General features: G+C 37.7%; 1 protein-coding gene across 3 annotated transcripts in view; it reads right to left on the reverse strand.

The window, feature by feature from the left end:
- CTC1 (CST telomere replication complex component 1) overlaps nt 1-27691 on the reverse strand; it is a 210478-nt gene that overhangs the window by 179091 nt on the left and 3696 nt on the right. For 2 of the 3 annotated variants that reach the window (XM_053718286.1, XM_053718285.1), the window contains exons 4-6: nt 24783-25003; nt 23590-23725; nt 22178-22474 (exon numbers count right to left, since the gene is read on the reverse strand). In XM_053718286.1, the coding sequence (XP_053574261.1) occupies nt 22178-22474; nt 23590-23725; nt 24783-25003 (654 nt within the window). Of the gene's footprint in view, nt 1-22177; nt 22475-22603; nt 22670-23589; nt 23726-24782; nt 25004-27691 lie in introns of those variants that run through there. The other variant, XM_053718287.1, reaches the window with a different exon arrangement.

Consider the following 27691-nt stretch of genomic DNA (forward strand, 5'->3'; position numbering starts at 1 on the left):
GCTTGAAATAGTGTATTTACTTCTCTTCCTATCTTGACATACTTTGCTTGAAAAGCATATCGAGATAGGCTCAGTAGATGAAGATTGGTGGATGCACAGAGATGCCTTATGTGATTGGCTCAACCATGTGCATTTAAATTTCTTATGTTGAGGATATATAAATACTAAGAGAAAATGATTTACATTTTAAAGTCTAAACAATCTTCTATCTCTACAGATCATTTGATACAATTGTTTGTAATGTCTCTTTAAAACTAAAGACGCCATTGCACAATAACATATATGAGCACTTCAGAGAAATACAAGCTCGAGGTTTATTTGCGAATAACAAAGCTGTAGTTTAACATTTATAAACAGATTATCAAAGTTACTGACATTCTTCCCGGAATTTTAACATTAATAAATATTGCGTGGGAAACGCATCTTCAAACACCAGATTAGCATATTTAAACATTAGTGTAATGTCACGCAATAGCACACAATCAATGTGCATTATAAATACATTTAATAGAGCAATGTCAATACTTCACAATCAATTTATTTAAAGAACAATAAAGACATACAATATTAAATGTGTATTTGTATTAAAGAAACAGACCGTTATTAAACCGAGAAATGTCTACAACATTAATAATGTGACAGGATGAGATTTTAAAGAGTATTTAATCATTAATATTTCACGGATCACGGATATTAAATCTGCGTCACACATATCCGCATGACAGGCCCATGAGTTACAAATAAGTCTACATGAAAAATGAAGTTACAGCACCACCAAGCGGTATGTGTAAGGAAGTTACTAAGATATGAAACATTAAGGAACGGCCAATCAGAGTTCATCACACAAACACAACTTGAGTCAGGATGGTCTCACAGACATTATAACAATATTTCAATATTTTATCCAATCAGATGTACAGATAAATTGTCCCATGGTGCATCTCATGTTTACTTCACCATATAAAAGTCCATTACACGTTGCCATCTTTGTCAGTTCTCTAATGCCTGCAGGCAATATATATTATTATTATACAACCCAGCAGGCATGTCAGTTCCCAGGTTCACCAAGGAGGAGAGCGCTGCACTGGTCCACGCCGTCAAGGACTTTTATCCCCAGCTGTTTGGGAACAAGAGGAGCTCGACAGATGCGCCTGTTAAGAAGGCCCTCTGGGAGTCTATCACCAATGCGGTTAGATTGGTGTGTGACGTCCAGAGGACCCAGGATCAGATCATGAGGAGATTCGGAGATATGAGGTTGCGTTTATCGAAAAAAGTCAACCTCATAAGGGACTGGGTACAAGCCCGTAAAAGAGGGGGCCAAAGAAAGGCCCCGCGGAAACTGTACCTACTCCCTTATGAGGTGACTTTATGCGAGCTCCTCAATCTCCGGGTCCCCAAAAGATTTAGATCCTCGCCATCCTCGGCCTCCTCTTCTTCCCTCCCAGCTGCGGGATCTGAAAGTCCTGACGCGGGGGACAGGGCAGATGCTTCTCCGTCCGGTGGCCTGGGAGGACCCGATAGAGAATCTGAACCAGGTAATTATCCAACTTCATATAATATTTATAATGTTAAAAATCCAAAATGTGTATTTAGTCAGATACTAAACCTATACAGATCTCACAACATACACTACATATGATGTTTAGATATCTGATTTTACATTAGTGATACATGAAATTGGAATGATGTTTATTGCGCTCTACAGAATATGCGTCACAGAGCGGAAATCTAATTTCGCATCCACGTTAACATGGGTTTGCGGAAAGTGGCATTGCTTTATACATGTTGGTCAAATGACGGATGCGTAATTCCGCTTGGAATCATTGCGCAATGATCGCGAAAATGGCATTTCTCATCCACGTTAACATGGGTTTGCGGAAAGTGGCATTGCTTTATACATGTTGTTAAAAATTAAATGGAAAATCTTAGATTAGTGAAGAATACAGTATTCTTATTTTAAATATTATATCTAATAAAAAACGAATAATACTAATAAATTATAACATATGGCCATCAATTGATGATTATGTAATAACAAGCATATATTCTTAAAGATACAGTAAACAACACAACTGATTGAAAATAAGAGTCCAGGATATATTTATCATTCATTTAATTGCGGAAACTATTAACTCATGGGACTACCAAAGGATTAATATTTTTCTATTGATTTGTTATTAATGTAAATATTTTAAACATGGCATGATTAGTATTAATGATATGCAATCCTCATTTAATATATTACAGATATGGATGTGGCTGCTGGATCCTCAAGCCAGGGCTTGTCACAGTATGGTATGTCTCATTTTAATTGACATTTGTCTTAGAAACATGGAATGAACATTACATACTAAATACACATTGTTCTATATTTATATGTAATGTCTATTTAATAGATGAAAATTATATAATTATTCGGATATACTTAAATAACATATTTGATTTTAATTGCATGCTCAATACCATTCATTACATCAACATATGGAGTAGATAATTCATTAACAAACAACAACATTGTGGAATCTATTTAATTTTAGATTAAAGGGATACTGAACTACAATTATTAATATTGTCTTTCACATACAGTATGCAATATTAATAAACATAAAATATAATACTATCATCATATGTGACATATTCTATTGCTAAATGTATTTTAAAATAAATAAAGTACGTTTATGTGCATCTAAATATTTGTTGACCAACCTGGGTTTATATTGATGATTGGTGGATACCTTCAACAAACAATATTTATTGAATCCAATATTCCTTATCTGCCTTTAAGATTAATATCGAACAACATTCGAATTATAATAGGAGTCAATGTTAAATCATTTTTTACAGTTTGAACATAGAAATCAATTATTTAAATTAATCATGTCAGTGTCCCTTTAAGACAAAATAGATTCATTCATCATTACATTATTTTTATTAAAAACTATTGATATATAAATCTAATTATCTGTTGGAGTTACTTTATATATATCTGCATACTCTAACAGCACCATGATTACATATTTGTAATAATAAAGTTTGTTATGTATTGTGATAAATATGTGTTGTGTCCTAAACAAGATTACTGTACATTGAAAAAATGGCTCGATGTGACACATGTTTGTTTAGATTTGTCAACAGATGCTCCTCAATATGTGGTTTGTGTGTATTCTTGTAACTTCTTAAGGACATATGACGGAATTATTCCGTCATAAAACAATTGAGCTAAGTGAAAGCTGTGTCCTTAAAGGGTTAAGAACATTGATCATTGGGTATATTTAGATATGCAATAGCAGCATCTGAGATGAATTTGATGTCTAATGTAGTCTGACATTAAACATATGTTGAATACAGATATGTTTACAGAATCCCCTTGATTCAATCAAGCATTTTCTGGTGTAATGACTGCTCTATTCTTCACATTTTAAAGTTGATTAATGTTAAAATTCTAGACAGATGTGATTTAGTGATATCCAAAATGTGTTTAATAATATATATCTATATCATTCATAGAGAGAGTTGGTGTGGGGAGCCCACAGGAATCCAGCAGTGACATAGAGCCGCCTTTGCGGTCTCCTGGTAAGTCCATTGACTCATTTATATGTAATTGAAGGTGTATTGCTAATCAATATTATGATCATGATTCCGATGAAGCATAACATTATAAAAAATCATAGAATTTATCTTCTGATTATATATTTATTTTTTATATTGAGCGATTAATAATTTCTACTTTATTATTCTACACATTTGTTATTCATAAGATGTCTAACATATGTTTTTTTAAATTTTTTTTTTTTTAACAACAGTCATCAAGTGATACACACATGAGAAATCTTAAATGTTCTATGTACTATGCTTTTATGAATTTAACATTAAGACAAACAATACATTAATATTCTGATTTATTGACAATAACAAATCTATTGTCATTTGTATGCTCCATCAAAATGATGTAAATCATAACTTTGTGTGTGTATATCTTTAATGCAACATTGATGTGCGTATTTGAGCAACAGTAACATATGTTATAATATCTGATCTTAAGGTGTACACAACATGTTATGTTTTACAGAGATTGATGTCACATGTGGGATGGAGGAGGAAGAGGCTGCCTTGGAGTCTGATGGTATGTGAAATATATCTATCATGTTTCCAACATGTTTCTTTTTTTGAAATCATTTTATTGAAGACATTCAAAGTCTACAGCTTTTTCCCTTTAAAAAGGAATATTATTTGTCTGTTCAAATACACTACTGCCCCCTTTCTATATCAGGCAGCATGAAAATCTGCTTGTATATATTTTTTTAAGAATATATAATTCATGCCATCATTATGTCACATGCATATTCCATGCCAAAACACAATAATAAGTTTCACATTGTACAGACAGTCATTGAGATTCATCTGAGTGCCTATATAGATACCATATCCTCATTTCAGAATAGTTTACAGATTCAAACACACTTCGAGGTATATTGAAAACATAATCAATTTTAAATGCGTTGATTTGATGTCAGGATGTATGAGATGTTAATATATTTATTTTACATTTTCAGATGGATCCACCACTTCTGGTCATCTGGATTCCGCCCCTGCCCAGTCACAGACCCCTCCCCGTGCACACACCCCTGACCATGGCCACACCTCTGCACACACCCAGAGCCCTTCCCATCACCAAACCCATGACCATGCCCCGACCACTGCCAGCCCTTCCCATATTTCATATCCTGTCCCTCCCAAAAAACGCCCATACACCCCCCTTCGCCGCTCTCCCCGTATTCTGGCCCGTACAGCTGCCCAGACCCAAACTCCCCACTCCCCAGCTGTACGGCCTACCCTGGAGCAGCAGCTCACCACTCCCCAAGCCATTCCCATCCCTCCCCGAGCCAATCCCATCCCTCCCCCCTGTTTAAACCTTCATTGTCCTGGGTGTCAGATTGTCCTTCCCAGGCACAGCTGTAAGTATCATTCTAAATACACTTTATAAGATACTTAAAGGTACAGTGAAGTTAAATTGGTTAAATTGTGATTCAAATCCAGCATGCAATGTTAAGCCAATGTATAATAGAATACTCTTATGAATTATTCGTCATTCTCTTGATATATTTATTGAAAACAACTTATTCCTATAATTAGTTTAAACAATAAAATAAATGTGGCCATCATTTCTTTATTGTTGGATGAATGTATCCATCAACCAGCATGCACAAACAAGGTTCATCAACAAATATTGGCTTCCATAAAAACCAACATTCTTGCATTCAAAATATAGCTTGACAATTAAAACATATAATGAATATGTGTAATTTCTAAAGATTTGTCATGTCATGCTCTATCTGAATCAGTCCATTAAATATTTAGGTTCAGTGTCCCTTTAATTGGATATCACTACATATACCAAACACCACTACTTGGATACAAAATTTTATGTCCAAATGTGGATACATTATCTCTTGTCTAACCCAGTGGGAATGTAATTTCTTCTGGTTGCTATGTTTACACAGCTTGTCCTCAATGCCAAAATGTTTAAGGATATGTGTGCCTACCACAGTCTAAATTGAATTTTTTAATTGCTAATGTAAGTACAATGTAAATCCTTTAACAAGATTTGATACACTCAAGCTGTATAAGTGGATCATCTAAAACCAATTAAAGGGTTCAACATGTTTGAGTAACATGAGCCTTTAATGATTTCTGTCTGTCTGAATAACCTAATTCATGTGTAAAGAATATATGAAAAATAATTGATGTAAATAATTATTTGTCTTTATGATGACAATGTATGTATTAAAATCTTTTATTCTGTTGTGTAATTATCCTTAATATTAATTTTTATTTTATTTTAGGCTGTGACTCAGCATGGCTCATGCTAGAAGGGATAGCAAGAGTAGAGCAGGCCGTGTTGAGGAACGCAGCTGTCCTGAGAGGGATGAACGACACCATGCAGGCCCAGCTCCGGGTTCAGGACTTGACTCTGCGTGAAATTATGCAATTACGTTCAAGGCCTGAATCTGGAGCTGGACATGCACAGGACAATGAAGAGGATGACCAGTAAGTGGAGGATCTGGATATGCTCCATGGTGGCAGATAATAATCCTCTGTCCACATGTTGAATTTGTATTTATATTGTTGCCATTTGGCCTTTTTATCAGTTTTTTGTTGTGCCTGTTGCACTCTTTTACCTTGTCATGTGTCTCCAATGAGGCTATGCTGGCCCTTGGCAACTCTCTTCATGGACTGTGATGCACTGTGTTACCTTGCCATGTGTCTCCAATGGGGCTATGCTGGCCCTTGGCAACTCTCTTCATGGACTGTGATGCACTGTGTTACCTTGCCATGTGTCTCCAATGGGGCTATGCTGGCCCTTGGCAACTCTCTTCATGGACTGTGATGCACTGTGTTACCTTGCCATGTGTCTCCAATGGGGCTATGCTGGCCCTTGGCAACTCTCTTCATGGACTGTGATGCACTGTGTTACCTTGTCATGTGTCTCCAATGGGGCTATGCTGGCCCTTGGCAACTCTCTTCATGGACTGTGATGCACTGTGTTACCTTGTCATGTGTCTCCAATGAGGCTATGCTGGCCCTTGGCAACTCTCTTCATGGACTGTGATGCACTGTGTTACCTTGCCATGTGTCTCCAATGGGGCTATGCTGGCCCTTGGCAACTCTCTTCATGGACTGTGATGCACTGTGTTACCTTGTCATGTGTCTCCAATGAGGCTATGCTGGCCCTTGGCAACTCTCTTCATGGACTGTGATGCACTGTGTTACCTTGCCATGTGTCTCCAATGGGGCTATGCTGGCCCTTGGCAACTCTCTTCATGGACTGTGATGCACTGTGTTACCTTGTCATGTGTCTCCAATGGGGCTATGCTGGCCCTTGGCAACTCTCTTCATGGACTGTGATGCACTGTGTTACCTTGTCATATGGCTCATATATTCCTTATTTTTACAAGATTATTTATAAACGTTGTGTATGTTTTCTTACATACTAATAAAATAAATTTTATTTCACAAATCTTTGTCCTCATTCTTCCTGTTATTTTTTGCAAGCTCTAGTTTATGTTGTTTATCCTTAAAGGGACCTAACAAATCTATTTGTTATAATGAAATCATATATGTAAGACAATAGTAAATGACTTTAAGATTAACATCTCCAATGTAATCTTATTATTTGTGTTTATATTATTTTCTCTTAGCTCTATCATTGCCTGATTATGATTAGCAGAGTAATTTCTTTATATATGTATATATATTTTTGTATTTGTGTATATATGTATATTTAAATGTTCATATCCATGTGTGTATTTATAAACTCTGCATGAATTGATGCACCTTTACCAAATGATCTGAGTATTGATACAATGATATAATCCCTGTAAAGTGTTCATTTTATTTAAATAGTATTGACTATGTGTATGCTCTTTTTAAAAACAAAATAATGTCCCTTTAAGTGATGTTGATCACTATTGTAAATGAATGTATTTCCATTTGTAAAGCGTTTTTGTCCTTTTTACAAGAACAAGGACATATAGTTTTATTAATAAACAATCTTATTGTAATGTTGACAGCACCTGTATTTCATTTTCAAATCTATATTATTGTCAAAGTGTAACCAAATCAATCTCTGTGTGTAATACAAATAATGTAGATGATGAATATTAGTTAACTAATATGTTAACAAAATACATCTCCTCCCATATATGGCTATAGGTAGGCTGACCATAATTAAACTTGAATAAATGACACGTTTAATCAATACATGTATAACTATTGTTATTCAACAACAATCCAAAGATATCTTAAAACATCAATGGCATATGTATTTCTCATGTGTATCTTTTAAATGTTAAAGATATACACCATAGCTATAGTTCAAGGGACAGTCAAGTCCGAAAAGATGATTCATAATTTGGTGACATTCCTAGATAGCAATCTACACACATACTAGTTCCTAAAATATAAATATGTTTCTTAATGATATGCCAAGATGTCACTGAGTCCTTGTATTGTCTGCGGTTTTTCAGCGATCTCGGATGCGCCATGTTGCTTAAGACGTCACCTGCCAGGCTGTCCAATGATTCCTTGTATTGACTGACGTTCTTACGTGATCAGGAATATGCCTTTTATTGGATTGCGTTTTGACGCGATCAAGGATGCGCCTTTTTTTTTTGGGCGTTCTTACGTGATCAATAATGTGCCTTTCATTGGATGGCGTTCTTACGTGATCAAGGAAGCGCCATGTTAAGACGGCACATGTAAAGTTAAAAAAACGTGTGATTGGATTGCGTAGTCCCGCAATATTTGTGCACGTTAAAAACGTTTGTGACTGCATGCAATTTTAAAAAGCTTGCGAATATGTATTATTTGCATCATGTTACATTGTTGACCCGTAGCTGATAAAGACCAACACATTCTCTTTTGCTGGATGTCTGGTTGAATCAACGAACGAAAGCAAAATGTTTTCATGCATAGGATATTTCTAGGCAAGTGCAAATCTCTACAGTCCATGTTTAATATGTTTGTCAACAATGTTCCTTTTTCTTAAAAATTAATGTTGTGTTTAATGTTGAACATATCTAATTAATAAATATGCGCTATTGTGTTTGAATAAAGTAATCAATATGCATTTATCATATGCTAAATATATGATGCCGACTTCTTCTAAATGTAATTTCGTTGTATATTTTATGAAAGGTTCATTAGACACTCACATTATAAATAAAAATATTTGATTTTGTCTCTAGTTAGATAGTCCATTGTTTAACCAATAGGTTTATTTTGTCTTGTGTTGTAAGAAAATGTAAGTAATTTTCTTACTCCTCGCAAAGCCAATGAGTTTCATGTGAGTACCATCTCCAGCTTTGTCCAGTTTGTGTAAAGGTTCTTTTCATATGTTAATGATGGGGTATTGTGTTTTACGGTTGTAATGGTGGTTCATCTATATTTAAAATATAGCTAACCCTATTTTATTTGCAAGTGTTTGAAGCTTTTTAATATTGCTATCAGTATATGTTAATCTTGTTGTTTGTAGTAGTGTCTATTACATACAGTTATGTAAAAAATATAGGATACTGTCCCTTGAATGCAAATGTTGTTTTTTTGTATCATGTATGAGATCCACATAGTTTAATCTTCAAATATATTTTTGTTAGCATATTTCACCCCCTCACTCCTAAAAGGACTTTAAACCATATTCATTGTTAAAATAAAAATAGTTACAATAAAATATTAACACAATAATGTCTCTTAAAGAAAATAGACTTTATTTAACACGTCAATATAAATGTGATTTTCAAATATTTTTTTTGACAAAGTACATGTAGATATAGCAACAAGCTTAAAATGTGTTAGCATATGTAATGTTGTTAAAGGGACAGTTTCGAAAAAAAATATTTTTACATTATTCGAAAAGTCAATTCTGTAATAACAAGGATATCAAATGTTTCTCAACAATTGAACATTTGCTATCTAAATTTGCTATCTAAACCTATGAGGTTGGTGTGCTCATTTCTTAAATCTTGAAGAGTGCTTGTAATCATTATACAATTTGAGCACTAGAGGGCATTTGGATAGCATTTGTATATGTAAAATCTTGTGCTCATACAGCATATTATTGACCATGTATTGATCATTGATATCTAAAATGTTGTTATGTCAGAACAACAAATAAGTGGTCATTTTTCATAGTCATAGATACAAGGGTAAGCACATAAGTCACACATGTATTTCTCCATGTTTTGTTGTTTCAAACTTTATAATGCGTAATACAGTGTTTTCTTTGTAATCAATAATTTTCTGACTGTCCCTTTAAGCTGTGTTATTGGCATTCAAACAGTAATATGCCATCATGGATAATTGTTATGGTAATTTAGTTAGCGATTCGGGAAACAGTTTGGACATCACATCACAGAAACCAATCAATATCATGAACAAGGATAGGTATGTGATGATGTGGTTTTCACACACTTATAACCCACACTCTGCAAAGAATCTTCCTCCATGGACCCGGTCCCATAGAAGTCGATTATATACAGAGTGTGGTCCACAAGTGTATGAAAACCACATCATCACATACCTATCCATTACACAAAAAAAAAAATTTAAGATGGAAAAAAATACTTACTTCCTCTTCCTTCCCCTCTTCCCACGGGGCTGAGGCTCTGGGAGAGGCAACTGCCGACTCCGAAGAGTCCTCCTTGGAGCTGTTGTGGGAGGAGTGGAAGGAAGAGTACTGGGACGACCAAGGTGAGGAGTAGATGGCTGAGGAGGAGGAGGAGAAGATGGCTGAGGAGGAGGAGGAGAAGATGGCTGAGGAGGAGGAGGAGTAGATGGCTGAGGAGGAGGATGAGATGGGCCGGCAGGAGGAGATGGCCCAGCAGCAAGAGGCCCAGCAACAAGAGGCCCAGCAACAGGAGGTAGACCAGCATGCGCCTCCCGGAAAAATGTGAACATTTCCTGATGAAGATTGAACATTCTTGTTTGTCCTTCTTGTATTGTATTCAGTATACTGATTATTTCGTTTTGGCCTTGAATTATTTGATTCTGCCCATCAAGTATTCTGCGTCGTCCTTCTATGTTTTCTATCCGGGAGGTACGCATCTGGTCTATGTACTCCAGTAGAACCCGCACCTCCGCTATTTCTTCTTGTTGTGCCTGTTGAACCCGTGCACGGCGGGGTGCCCGTGCACGGCGGAGTGCGGGTCTTTGAGGGACCTCGGGTTCCGCGGCTTCAGCGGCATCCTCCTGTGCTTCCGGGGCCTCTTGATCATCTCCCGTGCGCTGTTCGTCACGGGGGGCCTCTTCCCTCCGAAGTGGGAATTCCTCACCACCACTCTCATCCCGGGGAGATGCAGGAGGCTGTGCTGCCTCGTCCCCAGACTCTGTATATTAAAAAAAAATGAAAAAAAAAAATGTATATATTAGCATATTTGCAAATAAAGGTTTAAATGACTTAGCTTACGATACAATTACAAATGCAGAATCATTAATCCACTTTGAAATCTAACAAACAATCAATACGATTTCCGCTTTTTCTAAACAGTGTTTGTGATATCTGGTCAATGTGAATGTTTTTGCGTTTGTTTTCAGTCTGTTTAAATGCACACCTAACCTATAGCCTAGATACTGATGTAACCGCTAAGTAATAGAATGCGTGTAAACAGCGTAATAGCATTAATCGGATCCTTAACACATGAAACCCAATGTTTTATCTTTCATGATTTATAAGCATACATTTAGTATCAACTTTCGAATGTACTTTTGTTATCTAATTAGCTTCATTCTCTGGATATTCTTTGCTGAAAAGCATATCTAAATATGTTTATAAGATTCTGATTGTTAGCTGAATATAGCTGCCTCCTGTGATTGTTTCACCGTGTGCATGGCTATTTCTTCATTAAAATATATCTCAAGAATGAATCAAATTATGTAATATAAGTACATTTGAATGTTTTGTCAAATTGTATTCGCTACCTCAATCATGAAAGTAAATGTTTGCGTATAGTGTCCATTGAAATACATTCGTATGTGAAATTATTGTTCAATGAGCTTACCGTCAGATGAGAGTGGCAGGTTCCCGGTATCGATTCCTCCGATACGACTACTTCCACCTCGGAGATGCTGGGCCGCAACATTTCCTCCCATCTGCAGTACTCCATTTCAAGGGCAGGGCCGCCACCGGTCCCTGCGGCATGTCGGGCCTCCAGGCTTAACTTTTTTTTAAGTTCAAGTTTACAGTCCCGGTACCGATGTTTGATGGAATCCATATCCCGGTTCCGGCAACCCACTGCATTGACTGCATTCCGAATCTCGTTCCAGAGCCTCCTCCTGTCAGTCGGGGTAGTCTTCTGGTGCTGCAGCATCCTATACCTGGCCATATAGGCCTCTACGAGGGCCTCCTTCTCCTCCATCGTAAACCTCGCCTCCCTAGTCGCCTTGGCCTTCCCCTGTGACGATGCCCTCTGTTTCCCGGACTGTGAAGCCCTACTCTGACCGCCACTGGGCCCAGCCACTTGGTCATCTTGAACCAAGTGGCTGGGTCCACCCACCGCTTCCGCCCCCGCTTCCTGCCCCCCTTCCTGCCCCCCTTCCTGCCCTGTTCCTCTCCCCCTCCCTCTACTCCCCCCTCTACCTGTCCCCTGCCTGGCCTCCATCTCCTCCCTAAACTAAACCCCAAATAATAAAAAAAAAGTGAGTGTGATGAAATGAAAGGGGGTCAAAATAAAGAACTAAAAAGACAAAAAAGGTGCTTAAAGTGTGAGGGATGTAAAAAAAAACAAAGAGGATAAGGAGTATTTAAATAAACGAAAAGAATAAGACTAAAAGGAGGATATGTAAACTAAATGTAACTAGGGGATGGGTATGGGATGGGTATGGGGTATGGGATAAGAGTAAATGGGATGAAAGGGAATGGGACTACAAGGAATGGGGTATGGAGTGTAGTATGAGGGGGTAGGGGGTATGGAGTGTATGTAGTGTTATTGATAAGTGTATGTATGTATTGAATGTGTTTGCGTGTAAATGTGTTAAGTGTACAGATAAATCACTCGCTCGCTAACTAACACTACTTCTAATTCTCAATAACAAACACTCCCACTAACGCTCACTAACTACCACTAACTGACGCTCACACTAACAACTATCACTAATAACTCCCACTAACTCACTCACGCTCCCACTAACAGACTCTCTCCCACTCCCGCTAACTCCCACTAACTCACTCACTCTCTCACGCTAACACTACCAACTGACTATCTCACGCTAACACTACCAACTGACTATCTGACGCTAACACTACCAACTGACTCTCTCACGCTAACACTACCAACTGACTCTCTCACACTAACACTAACTCACTCTCAAAAAATCGCAAAATCTCTATTCTTAAATCTCCAAAGACCCACCAGCAACACAGTCAAAGAAGCCCTGCTTGTGTGGTGCTTATATACCCTGTGTAAATGTTTAATGATGTCCCAATTTCCATTGTAATTAGTGTTCAGGTGTGCTTTATTAGCAATTAATATTATTGCAATGTGTATTAGGTGTGTTAATTTGCGCATGCTCATTTTGAGTTGGTATTTGTGGAATGTGTAGAATGCGATGATGTCATAGTGGTCGTTTTCTCTAACATTGTCCAATAGTATTCTTTTTAAATGTGAATTTGCGATGGTGTGTTCTTCGTGAAGTGTTGTATATGTATGTTTTTCATAATATATAATGATATTGAATGCGATTTTTTTTTTAGTGTATGTATATATTTTTTAATCCTTGTTGTTATTGTGCGATTTTCCGCATCTTAAAGTATATGCGTATTCCACGTATAAATAGTATTAAAACTTCCCCCGCTTGTGAATGTGTAATGCTTGTGTGCTTTGTTGATTGATTGATGTTGTGACATTTGCGGCGTGTTATTGTTGTGCATGATGTGGTATGCGTCATATGACCGAGCTGTGCGTATTTCTCGCGAGATCGAGTGTTAGGTGAAAAAAGCTATTTTTTGCCTTTCCCATTGATCTCTATGGGAGACTGTCTAACGCGGGCAGGATTACGCGTGTGACATACACGCGTTAGGAGCATCGTTAGATGGTCTTATATTAACTCTAAATACCGGAGTCAAACAATGCCGTGCGTTAGACATAAAACACGCGTGGCGTTAACAGCCCATCTACCGCCGAACTCTAAATCTAGCCGTTAGATATTAAGCCTCTGACCTTTAATTATGTTTGTGTTTCACTGATCTCCTGTTGCTGGCCTACATGCCTCTGTTCATGCCTTTGCCTTCATAACTCATCTAGATTTGATTGTTCAGCTGCTATTACTTGCTGGCTTGTGCCTGGTGCTAAATTACACCTGGATTGGACTTTTATTCTTGCCTGTTTGCTAGCTTCTGCACTTACATCAGGCTATAATATGAACTTCTGTGATTTATCAGAGTCTGCATCTTATGACTTTACAAGGCTTCCTGAACTGTAATCTTGCTCTTGTTAGTCTTGACGTATCACTCATCCAGTTACTGAGTGCTGTATATCCCTGCATCTGAGTTCTGGTGACCAAACTCTTACACTACTACAATAAAATGTGTGATCACTGGCTTTAAACTTCAAAGCTATAATGCATCAATTTGTGTAGCCCTTAACCCCCTTCATGCCCGGCACGAGTGTTTAACATACTTGTTGCAAAAACGAAATCATGCAATCTTTGATGCAATCACGCGGTTTCATGGCTGGGATCGGATCATGAGGGAGTGCCTATGTTGCTAGGCACTCCCTCAGTCCAATCTTGCGTTCATCAAAAGGGGAAGGGCTGCAGGACTCCTTATAAGGTAGGACATTCCATGCCGTCCTTTAGCGTTATAAAGCCAAGTGCTGTTAGGATGACATGGAAGGTCCTAACGGCGTGAAAGGGTTAATGCATTTTAACCACACATGATTACTTAAAATAAAATAAATAAATAAATAAATTAATTAAAAAAAAACCGTGCAAGGCTAAATCAGCACCTAAAAAGCAAATATTTTTCCTGAGTTCCTCTGTTGTGCTAGTTGCTACCCCGGCTGTGCACCATACATAATATATATTCTGATTTCTTGTGCTTTTCTACCCTTTGACTTCAAATGATTATTTTCTTGTTTTAGTCTCTTCTTAGGAAAAAAAAAAAAAAAAAAAAAAAAAAAAAAAGAGGGTTGTAATTCTAACTTATTCTTAGTAAAAACTTTCATACATTTGAAAGAGGCCATACTATCTCATTTTCACCAAGATTTTTAAAAATGTCATGCTAAATGTTATATTGTACTAGTTTAATTACAATAACTATTTCTATATTAACAAGCATTTCAAGCATTCTTGCATTTCAAATAAAGATTCCAAGGGAATGAAGAAAATGTGATAATAGGAGTAAATTAGAAAGTTGCTTAAAATGTCATGCTCTATCTGAATCACAAAAGAAAAAAATTGGGTTCAGTGTCCCTTTAAGGCAATGACACAAGCTCTAGAAGAGCACACAAATAGACGTAACAAGCAAATCCCTAGATGTTGATAACAAGTACCATAATATCACAAAAGAAGGGGAATAAATGAAATAAATGTGATAAGATAAGATAAACACAAAAAAAAATATATTATATATATGGTGCCACTAATATATGTTAAACCATAAAATTTATTAATATAGAGTTCATATAAGGATATGTATACTCTTCCTGGCACTCTTCAGTCTTCTGTGTGGTCTCTCTTGATCCTCATGAAAAAGAAGAAATATGCCACATAGCGTAATTCTGTAACTTTGTTGCAATACAAAACTTGTGTCTGTGCAAATGGTTACTCACATGCGGTGGAGCTATAACCAAGCTCAGGTAGAAGCGCACACCCACTTTTATACTGTTGGGTAAACAGATTCTTGTACCAGTTGTTCAGATAAATTAATTTATTAAAACATAATATATAAAATATATAAAATAGCGTCACCAGACCTGCTATCAACACCTTTTGATAAAGCTTATTGCGAAACGTACGTTGGATTTATCGTTCTCTGGCGCCTTCCCAAGTACCTGCACACCTGGACTTTCTGGGGGAGGTTGTGTGGTTCAGTTTCACACTCCTTACCACGGTTTCTAGTATCCTGTTAAGCTCATATTGAGCAATTACTATACTGTATTGCCTAAACTTATTACAAAAGGTGTTGATAGCAGGTCTGGTGACGCTATTTTATATACAGGTAGCCCTCAGTTTACGCCGGGGTTAGGTTCCAGAAGGAATGGTTGTAAATCGAAACCGTTGTAAATTGAAACCCAATTTATAATATAAGTCAATGGGAAGTGAGGGAGATAGGTTCCAGGCCCCTCTCAAAATTGTCATAAGTAACACCTAATATATTATTTTTAAAGCTTTGAAATGAAGACTTTAAACGCTAAACAGCATTATAAACCTAATAAAATAATCACACAACACAGAATATATAATTAAACTAATTTAAATGAACAAAAACATTTGCTAAACAGGATTATAAACCTAATAAAATAATCACACAACACAGACTTCACTTGCATTTTTCTGCAAACAGTTCTTTCTATGCATTCCAATCTGGACTGATTTATAGACAGGAAGATCTTGTTCCTTTGAAATCTGCTTGATAGCTCAGGTCTGGTTAAACTGATTAATTTCAGTTGCTTGGCTTTGCTGCAACACAAGCGGACAGCTCCACCTACTGGCTATTTTAATAAATGCACTGCTTCTCAATGCTTTTCAATAGCAGTCACATGACTGGAAAAAAAGGTTGTTATTCTGAAACGGTGTAAATTGAAGCGTTGTAAAACGAGGGCCACCTGTATTTTATATATTATGTTTTAATAAATTCATTTATCTGAACAACTGGTACAAGAATCTGTTTACCCAACAGTATAAAAGTGGGTGTGCGCTTCTACCTGAGCTTGGTTATAGCTCCACCGCATGTGAGTAACCATTTGCACAGACACAAGTTTTGTATTGCAACAAAGTTACAGAATTACGCTATGTGGCATATTTCTTCTTTTTCATGAGGATCAAGAGAGACCACACAGAAGACTGAAGAGTGCCAGGAAGAGTATACATATCCTTATATGAACTCTATATTAACCCCTTAATGACCGGACCATTTTTCAAGTTTCTTACCCTTAATGACAATGGCTATTTTTACATTTCTGCAGTGTTTGTGTTTAGCTGTAATTTCCCTCTTACTCATTTACTGTACCCACACATATTATATACCGTTTTTCTCGCCATTAAATGGACTTTCTAAGGATACCATTATTTTCATCATATCTTATAATTTCCTATAAAAAAAATATAAAATATGAGGAAAAAATTGAAAAAAACACACTTTTTCTAACTTTGACCCCCAAAATCTGTTACACATCTACAATCACCAAAAAACACCTATGCTAAATAGTTTCTAAATTTTGTCCTGAGTTTAGAAATACCCAATGTTTACATGTTCTTTACTTTTTTTGCAAGTTATAGGGCCATAAATACAAGTAGCACTTTGCTATTTCCAAACAACTTTTTTTCAAAATTAGCGCTAGTTACATTGGAACCCTGATATCTGTCAGGAATACCTGAATATCCCTTGACATGTATATATTTTTTTTTAGAAGACAACCCAAAGTATTGATCTAGGCCCATTTTGGTATATTTCATGCCACCATTTCACCGCCAAATGTCATCAAATAAAAAAAAAAGTTCACTTTTTCACAAATTTTGTCACAAACTTTAGGTTTCCCACTGAAATTATTTACAAACAGCTTCTGCAATTAAGGCACAAATGGTTGTAAATGCTTCTTTGGGATCCCCTTTGTTCAGAAATAGCAGACTTATATGGCTTTGGGGTTGCTTTTTGGTAAGTAGAAGGCCGCTAAATGCTGCTGCGCACCACACGTAAATTATGCCCAGCAGTTAAGGGGTTAAATTAGGTAGCTTGTAGGGAGCTTGCAGGGTTAATTTTAGCTTTAGGGTAGAGATCAGCCTCCCACCTGACACATCCCACCCCCTGATCCCTCCCAAACAGTTCTCTTCCCTCCCCCACCCCACAATTGTCCCCGCCATCTTAAGTACTGGCAGAAAGTCTGCCAGTACTAAATAAAAGGAGTTTTTCTTTTTTTTAATAAAAAAAAAAAAAATGTTTTAGCTGTGATGGACTCCTGCCTTAGCCCCAACCTCCATGATCCCCCCCCCAGCTCTCTAACCCTCTCCCCTACCTAATTGCCGCCATCTTGGGTACTGGCAGCTGTCTGCCAGTACCCAATTTGCCCCCCAAAAAAGTGTTTTTTTTATTATCTTTTAATACCATTTTAATTTTTTCTGTAGTGTAGCAGCCCCCCACAATACCCCAACCCCCTCCCCCTCCCAGATCCGATATATATTTAATTTTTCCCCCCTCTTCCCACTCATTGGTGTCAGTGTGGGTAGGTAATCGCGCGCGCGCACGCGCACCCGCGCGCGCATGCGCGCCTCCGCACGCTCCCGGCACCCGGCGTGCACATTGCACTAACAGGAGCCGGATGCCGGGTAGCGATGGGCCGCCCACCCGCCTCCCTGTTGCGCTCCCACCCACCAACGAACCGGCCGCATCGCTACCGGTGCAGAGAGGGCCACAGAGTGGCTCTCTCTGCATCGGATGCTTTCTAAAGGGTATTGCAGGATGCCTCAATATCGAGGCATCACTGCAATACCCTGAGAGCTGCTGGAAGCGATTGCGATCGCTTCCAGCACTCTCTTAGACAAGTGACGTACCAGGTACGTCCATTGTCACTAACTGCAAGTTTTTGCAGGACGTACCTGGTACGTCACTTGTCATTAAGGGGTTAATAAATTTTATGGTTTAACATATATTAGTGGCACCATATATATAATATATATTTTTTTGTGTTTATCTTATCTTATCACATTTATTTAATTAAATCCCTAGATGTTGATCATATTTACACTCAATCAGGGCACTTCTCATTCTGGTAATACGGGTATTATGACCCTGGGGATTGTTTCCCTAAGGGTGATGGATAAAACCACACATGAATTTCCTGTCAATGTGTTTAGGGGGTTTGGCTGCAACTCATGGACCCTGTACGTCACGTGTTCTTAAGAGGTTTTTAGCACTATTACTACATGCCTCTCTCTCCAGAAGGCAGCCTCACCTCTATTGGTGAAAGCCATGCTTTTTAACCATTTACAGTGAAACCTAAAAACTGTTGGATAAAAGGAGGCAAGGTAAACAATCTTAACTCCTTAACAACCAGTGTCGTACCCTGTATGGCACTGGTCGTTTAGCGTACCCTTTATGGCGCTGCTATCCTGGGCCTCTTTCTGCCGCAATCTCGCTAACAGTGGTGTGATTGCGCTATTTCTGCATGCCCCATGAATGGGGCAGTGCAAAAATAGCTGTGCAGAAAAACCAATGCAAAGAGAGACACTGTGACCCGCTCTGCATTGGGTAGCAAAGGTGCAGATCGTTGGTGGTCAGGGAGCATCAGGAGGGAGGAGGGTTAGGGAGGGATAGCTGGGGGGTAATCTTACAAAAAAACAAAACACTAAAACTTTACATTGGCAGACTAGACTGTCTGCCATTGCCTCAAATGGTGGTGACCATTGGGGGTAAGGGAGGGAAGAGAGCCATTTAGGAGGGATCAGGAGATGAGAGGTGTCAGATAGGAGGGTCATTTCTACACTACAGCTAAACTTAAAGGGACACTGAACCCAAATTTTTTCTTTAATGATTCAGAAAGAGCAGGCAATTTTAAGCAACTTTCTAATTTACTCCTATTATCAATTTTTCTTCGTTCTCTTGCTATCTTTATTTGAAAAAGAAGGCATCTAAGCTTTTTTTGGTTCAGGCTATGGACAGCACTTTTGTATTGGTGGCAGAATTTATCCACCAATCAGCAAGAACAACCAAGGTTGCTCACCAAAAATGCGCCGGCATCTAAACTTACATTCTTGCATTTCAAATAAAGATACCAAGAGAATGAACAAAATTTGATAATAGGAGTAAATTAGAAAGTTGCTTAAAATTTCATGCTCTATCTGAATCACAAAAGAAAAAAATTTGGGTTCAGTGTCCCTTTAACCTTACAAGCTACTCTTCACACTGCCAGGAATTTCAGAAATGTGGTGCGCAGCTTCAATTAGTGAACTTCTAATTACCAAAAAGCAATGGCAAAGCCATGCATGTTAGCTATTTCTGAACAAAGGGGATCCCAGAGAAGCTTTTACAACCATGTGTGTTATGACTGCATATGCGGTATGTAAATTGTTTCAGTGAGAACCCCAAAGTAAAAGTTAACAATTTTTTTTAATATCACCGCATTTGGCAGCAAAACGGTGACATGAAATATACCAAAATAGGCCAAAATCAATAACTTGGGTAATAAATATAGTTTTGATAGGTAAATAAAAAAGGCTTTATTTTCTGTTTAAATGGAGTGATGGCAAAAATGATAAAAATTCTCTGGTCTTTTGGGCAAGTTTTTGTCTGAAATGCCTGGTCCTTAAGGGGTTAAAGGACCAGGAAACTTAAGATTTCAACAATGCATAAAATGTTTAATTATTGAAAGTATAACATTGTAATATACATTCATCATTTAATTTGCTGCCTTTCGCTCTAAAATACACCTGACAATTGTACTTGATCCACTTTCTTCCAGGGAGGCTTAGGATAATACTGTTATTTTTCTGTTTACCTCCCCCCACACTCATATTGTCCCCAGTTATTTGCTCTTTGAAGATACATTATCAGTTTTGCATTAACATTAAGAAAAACATTCTTTGCAATAGCATTGGGCATATTAGGTAGTTTAGGTGTGAATGTTATTGTGTATATGTAATTATATATTTATATTTAGTGATTAGATGGAAATGAGAAAGGAATGTATGTCTGTCCGTTTAAATACATGTTTAATAAATTAATATTATTTAAGCGGAATCAGTTTTTAACTGCCTTACAGGATTGGCTACAGCAATCTATTTCCTTAAAGGGGCAGTCTACAATAAAATTGTTATTGTTTTAAAAGATAGATAATCCCTTTATCACCCATTCCCCAGTTTTGCATAACCAACACGGTTATATTAAAGGAACAGTCAACCTAAAAAATATTATTATTCACATAATGTATTTAATGTTTTTAACAGCAAACTGTAGCCCAAATTTGATCAAAATATATTTTACAAGTAAAACAACTTACAAGTTCTTCTTTGGCCGTTTTGAAATGGCCACCTCACCCCTCCTTCCCTGACCGCTTCCACTAACTTCAGCTAGTCGATCCTGTGCATTGCTGTCTTCAGTGTAGGGAAAGGAAAGTGCTGAGATTTAACATAATCTGTACAGTTCACACGCTAGTTGGCCCTGACTCTCAGCACTTATCTTTCCCTACACAGAAGACAGCATCTGTATACACAGTTAACCTACTCAGAGATAATAATGTAAAAGACTCCCCCGTCTGTGGCTGCTGCTGCTTGAAGGCTCCGGAAATCTCGAGCCATAACGCAGCGGCAGCCACAAATGTGTTTATAGAAATATGCAGCAGGTGTAAGAAAAGGAAAGTGATGAGAGTCAGGGCTGTACAGATTATGTTAAATTAGTCAGTATAAGAATTGATTCAATATGTATTTTAAAGTGGTCAAATTAGACTTGCTTCAGTGCTACAGGAGGTTCTGGTAATTATTAGTATTACACTTTATAGTAAATTCAAAGAATGTTATTAATTTAAATGCGACTATAAAGTGATTTCCCTTGTGCAACATGGATTAATGACAAACCCGGCGCATTGCGCATGCGTGAAAGCAGGGAATGCGCAGGATCGACTAGCTGAAGTTAGTGGAAGCGGTCGGTGATGTCAGGGAAGGAGGGGTGAGGCGGCCATTTCAAAATGGCCGGAGAAGAACTTGTAAGTTATTTTACTTGTAAAATATATTTCGATCAAATTTGGGATACAGTTTGCTGTTAAAAACATTAAATACATTAAGTGAATAAGTAATAATATTTTTTAGGTTGACTGTTCCTTTAATATAACCGTGTTGGTTTTGCAAAACTGGGGAATGGGTGATAAAGGGATTAAGATTGACTGTCCCTTTAATCTACTTTTTACCTCTGTAATTACATTGTATCTAAGCATCTTTTGACAGCCCCCTGATCACACAACGTTTTATTCATTATCTACTGACTTGCATTTTAGCCAATTAGTGCTGTGTTGTGCTGACTCTTAAATAACTCCACGGACGTGAACACAATGTTATCTATATGGCTCACATGAACTAGAAGTCTCCTGTTGTGAAAAGCTAATAAAAAAGCATGTGATAAGAAGCTGTCTGTAGTGGCTTTGAAACATGCAGAAATTTAGAGGTTTAAATATTATAAAGTATATTAATATAACAGTGTTGGTTGTGCAAAGCAGGATAATGGGTAGTAAAGGAATTATATATCTTTTTAAACAATAACATGTTAGTGTAGACTGTCCCTTTAACTGCACATCTGCAAATAGTTTGTGCTATATATGTGTATTAGTTTGTGATTGGGTAGCAAGGGTCATTTTGTTCTGGGGGCAGGGATATCGGTGGAAACCCCCCCAAAAAAACTTAAACAATATGATCACTTGAAAAAATAAAGCTGCATTATCCATTACCATGCAGCTCACAGTTTGTTGTTTAATGTCCTCACCTTGTAAGTTAGGGTCTTGGACTCCTTCTTTATGTCTTGCTTTTGCCTCTCCTGAGGCCAATTCTCCACTTTATTTTCCCCTTTTTTAATTGTTGGTGAAGAACTGATCTCTGCCATTTCACTGTCATGGCTAACAGGATAAGGGGGACAATTTGCTGGCAGTGAAATTAGTTGCGAGGAAGATGTGACAGAGAAGATCTTAGGAGAAGATCCATGCACAGAACATATGGACAGCACCGTCACCTCATATGTGTCTCCCACATAAAGAGCATGATACCAGGACAACTTACAGGGAACCTGAGAAAAAGGACAGATAATGTCACTTAAAGGGACAGTATACACTCATTTTCATATAACTGCATGTAATAGACACTACTATAAAGAATAAGATGCACAGATACTGTATAAAACTGTTTAAAAACTTACTTAGAAGCTCTCAGTTTAGCACTGTTAAAAAGGTAGTTGGAAAGCCCACTGCAAGTGGGAAATAAGACCCCCCTACCCCTTCTTTTGCATATTAAAAGACCCTTTACACAAACAGGAGTAAGCTGGAGAAGGTATCCGACGGTATTCTCATAAAACTTTGGGGCTTGGTTAGGAGTCTGAAAATCAGAGCAATGTTATTTAAAAATAAGCAAAACTATACATTTAAAAAACAAACAAAAAAAAAAAACTATGGGATATATAAATAGATCATCTACAAAACATTTCTGCAAAGAAAAAAATTAGTGTATAATGTCCCTTTAATGACAGTAGTAATCGTTCAAAGGGACATAAAAGCATGCAAATGCTAAACAGCTTTCCAATCTACTTCTAATATCTAATTTGCTTCATTCCCTAGGTATCCTTTGTTGAAAAGCATACTAACTCTGGAACGGCAATAAACAACTGGGAGCTAGTTGCAGATGTGTTGCTGCACATTTATGCCTCTTCGGCTAGCTTGCAGTAGTACATTGCTGCTCCTTCAACAAAGGATACCAAAATAATGAAGCAAATTTGACAACAGAAGTAAATTGGTAAGTTGCTAAAAATTGTATACTCTAACTGAATCATGAAAGCATAAAAAAAAATTGGGCTCCATGTTACTTTAAATATTGCACATATCAATATCTGGAATGGTATAACTATATGCTCACCACAATACAATTTTAACCCATTATAGTGTGTGCTTTTTTCTTAAAAATGGTTCTGCAATCAAAACTACACTAGAGAATTTGAGAAACTGAAACTAAGACGTGCTTTTTCTCACACACACTCAAATACAAAATGCTTTTCTAGAGGACCAATGTAAGATAGGAAACATCTGCTAAAATAACACACTGTAATTTCTGCCCATAGAATCTATAAAATAAAGAGCAATAGAGCGTCTTGCTCAGACAAACAGCAGCAAATAGAACAGACAAAACAGTCACCTGTACAACCACAGGGACACTGTTATCTTGATCTTCTAGAAAAAAGAAGAAATAGGTTTTCTGCCTAATATTCAGGAGCGATGTGACACGACAAACCTCACCGGTAATAGACACACTGGTTTGTCTGGAGTGAGACCTGAGAGAGGAGGAGAAAGAATGACAAATTAGCAAACATATATATTGTCAGTATTGTTTATTTTCTCTTTATTGCTGTAGCTAGAGACAGACACAAGTGTTCCTAAGATGATTAAGCAACCACTTTGTAGCATGTAGCGGTTTGGAGCTCTTAATCCTTCACAATATCTTTCTGTGGGCAATCTTCAGAAAACATGGTGACAATAAATAAATGAAGGGGTATGAAACAGTTCTCCTTTAGTAAAAACATTTTTAATCAAAGAATACATAAAAAGGTTGCTAATAGGATCTCCTATGCTACCCATTCAAAGATAGGTTGCACTAAATAAAATGCTGGCCTTTTTAAAATTATGATGAACTTTTTTAAACATTAATTTGCAATATAAGAATGTGTGTTATTCTTTACGTGAGGTTGGGCAAAGGATAACGCACCATACGCGGGATACGAAACCCAAATAGAGCGTGCAATTTTAAGGAACTTTCTAATTTACTCCTATTATCATTTTTCCTCGTTCTCTTGGTATGCTTTGTTGAATGAGTTGCAAAGCACTACTGGTTTCTAACTGAATACATGGGTGAGCCAATGACAAATCAGTATATATATATATATGCAGCCACCAAACAGCAGCTAGAACCTAGGTTATTTGCTGCTCCTGAGCTTTCCAAGATAACCCTTTCATCAAAGGATAACAAGAGAAGGAAGCAAATGAAATAACAGAAGTAAATTGTAAAGTTGTTTAAAATTGTATTCTCTATCTGAATCATGAAAGAAAATGTTTGGGTTTCATGTCCCTTTAAGTTTCAATATCCTTCATAGGGACTTAGTGAAAAGCTATTACCCTAAACATCTTACAGTAAACTCATATTGATAATATGCCATGCTGAACAAAACGTAAAAAGCACTCTCATGCAGAGGCCTGTAGGCTCCCTGTAACTTGACTAAAGAAGCGCCAATCTGCTTCAGACATGACCAGTAAATACATTTTCCATAAGGCCTTAACCCGCTCCTTGCAATTATACTCATATGTTTAAGACAACTACAATTATCTTCCTATTACCTGTTTTTTAACAGTAACAAAGCAGTTGTTGGTGTGAGGACATTGGCAGCAACTGGATCTGAGGGGACTTCTCTCGTTGGGTGGCACAATATGGGTACAGGAGGAGATAATATCTCAAGATATCCCACTTCTGAGTCTTGCCTTCCAGACTTTGGTGGTATGTAAGACCAGCATGGGAAGAAAACCAAAGCTCCCAACAATGACAAATCCAGGTGTGGTATCTGAAAAAAACATCTGCAGTCACTGTGTGTATATAGCAGGTACACTGCCTATGTGTATCAGTGACATCCTGCAGTCACTGTGTGTATATAGCAGGTATTATCCCTATGTGTATCAGTGACATCCTGCAGTCACTGTATGTATATAGCAGGTATTATCCCTATGTGTATCAGTGACATCCTGCAGTCACTGTGTGTATATAGCAGGTATATTCCCTATGTGTATCAGTGACATCCTGCAGTCACTGTGTGTATATAGCAGGTATATTCCCTATGTGTATCAGTGACATCCTGCAGTCACTGTGTGTATATAGCAGGTATATTCCCTATGTGTATAAGTGACATCCTGCAGTCACTGTGTGTATATAGCAGGTATATCCCCTATGTGTATAAGTGACATCCAGCAGTCACTGTGTGTATATAGCAGGTATATTCCCTATGTGTATCAGTGACATCCTGCAGTCACTGTGTATATATAGCAGGTATATTCCCTATCTGTATCAGTGACATCCTGCAGTCACTGTGTGTATATAGCAGGTATATTCCCTATCTGTATCAGTGACATCCTGCAGTCACTGTGTGTATATAGCAGGTATATTCCCTATGTGTATCAGTGACATCCTGCAGTCACTGTATGTACTTTATATAGCAGGTATATTCCCTATGAGTATCAGTGACATCCTGCAGTCACTGTGTGTATATAGCAGGTATATTCCCTATGTGTATCAGTGACATCCTGCAGTCACTGTGTGTATATAGCAGGTATATTCCCTATGTGTATCAGTAACATCCTGCAGTCAATGTGTGTATATAGCAGGTATATTACCTATATGTATCAGTGACATTCTGCAGTCACTGTCTGTATATAGCAGGTATATTCCCTATGTGTATCAGTGACATCCTGCAGTCACTGTGTGTATATAGCAGGTATATTCCCTATGTGTATCAGTGACATCCTGCAGTCACTGTGTGTATATAGCAGGTATATTCCCTATGTGTATCAGTGACATCGTGCAGTCACTGTGTGTATATAGCAGGTATGTTCCCTATGTGTATCAGTGACATCCAGCAGTCACTGTGTATATAGCAGGTATATTCACTATGTGTATCAGTGACATCCTGCAGTCACTGTGTGTATATAACAGGTATATTGCCTATGTGTATCAGTGATATCCTGCAGTCACTGTGTGTATATAGCAGGTATATTCCCTATGTGTATCAGTGACATCCAGCAGTCACTGTGTATATAGCAGGTATATTCCCTATGTGTATCAGTGACATCCTGCAGTCACTGTGTGTATATAGCAGGTATATTCCCTATGTGTATCAGTAACATCCTGCAGTCACTGTGTGTATATAGCAGGTATATTCCTTATAGCAGGTATATTCCCTATGTGTATCAGTGACATCCTGCAGTCACTGTGTGTATATAGCAGGTATATTCCCTATGTGTATCAGTGACATCCTGCAGTCACTATGTGTATATAGCAGGTATATTCCCTATGTGTATCAGTGACATCCTGCAGTCACTATGTGTATATAGCAGGTATATTCCCTATGTGTATCAGTGACATCCTGCAGTCACTGTATGTATATAGCAGGTATTTTCCCTATGTGTATCAGTGACATCCTGCAGTCACTGTGTGTATATAGCAGGTATATTCCTTATGTGTATCAGTGACATCCTGCAGTCACGGTGTGTATATAACACGTATATTCCCTATGTGTATCAGTGACATCCTGCAGTCACTGTGTGTATATAGCAGGTATATTCCCTATGTGTATCAGTGATATCCTGCAGTCACTGTGTGCATATAGCAGGTATATTCCCTATGTGTATCAGTAACATCCTGCAGTCACTGTGTGTATATAGCAGGTATATTCCCTATGTGTGTCGGTGACATCCTGCAGTCACTATGTGTATATAGCAGGTATATTCCCTATGTGTATCAGTGACATCCTGCAGTCACTGTATGTATATAGCAGGTATTTTCCCTATGTGTATCAGTGACATCCTGCAGTCATTGTGTGTATATAGCAGGTATATTCCCTATGTGTATCAGTGACATCCTGCAGTCACTGTGTGTATATAGCAGGTATATTCCTTATGTGTATCAGTGACATCCTGCAGTCACGGTGTGTATATAACACGTATATTCCCTATGTGTATCAGTGACATCCTGCAGTCACTGTGTGTATATAGCAGGTATATTCCCTATGTGTATCAGTGATATCCTGCAGTCACTGTATGTATATAGCAGGTATATTCCCTATGTGTATCAGTGACATCCTGCAGTCACTGTGTGTATATAGCAGGTATATTCCCTATGTGTATCAGTGACATCCTGCAGTCACTGTGTGTATATAGCAGGTATATTCCCTATGTGTATCAGTGACATCGTGCAGTCACTGTGTGTATATAGCAGGTATGTTCCCTATGTGTATCAGTGACATCCAGCAGTCACTGTGTATATAGCAGGTATATTCACTATGTGTATCAGTGATATCCTGCAGTCACTGTGTGTATATAGCAGGTATATTCCCTATGTGTATCAGTGACATCCAGCAGTCACTGTGTATATAGCAGGTATATTCCCTATGTGTATCAGTGACATCCTGCAGTCACTGTGTGTATATAGCAGGTATATTCCCTATGTGTATCAGTAACATCCTGCAGTCACTGTGTGTATA

The sequence above is a fragment of the Bombina bombina genome, chromosome 6, assembly GCF_027579735.1.
Source record: "Bombina bombina isolate aBomBom1 chromosome 6, aBomBom1.pri, whole genome shotgun sequence".
Classification (NCBI taxonomy): domain Eukaryota; kingdom Metazoa; phylum Chordata; class Amphibia; order Anura; family Bombinatoridae; genus Bombina; species Bombina bombina.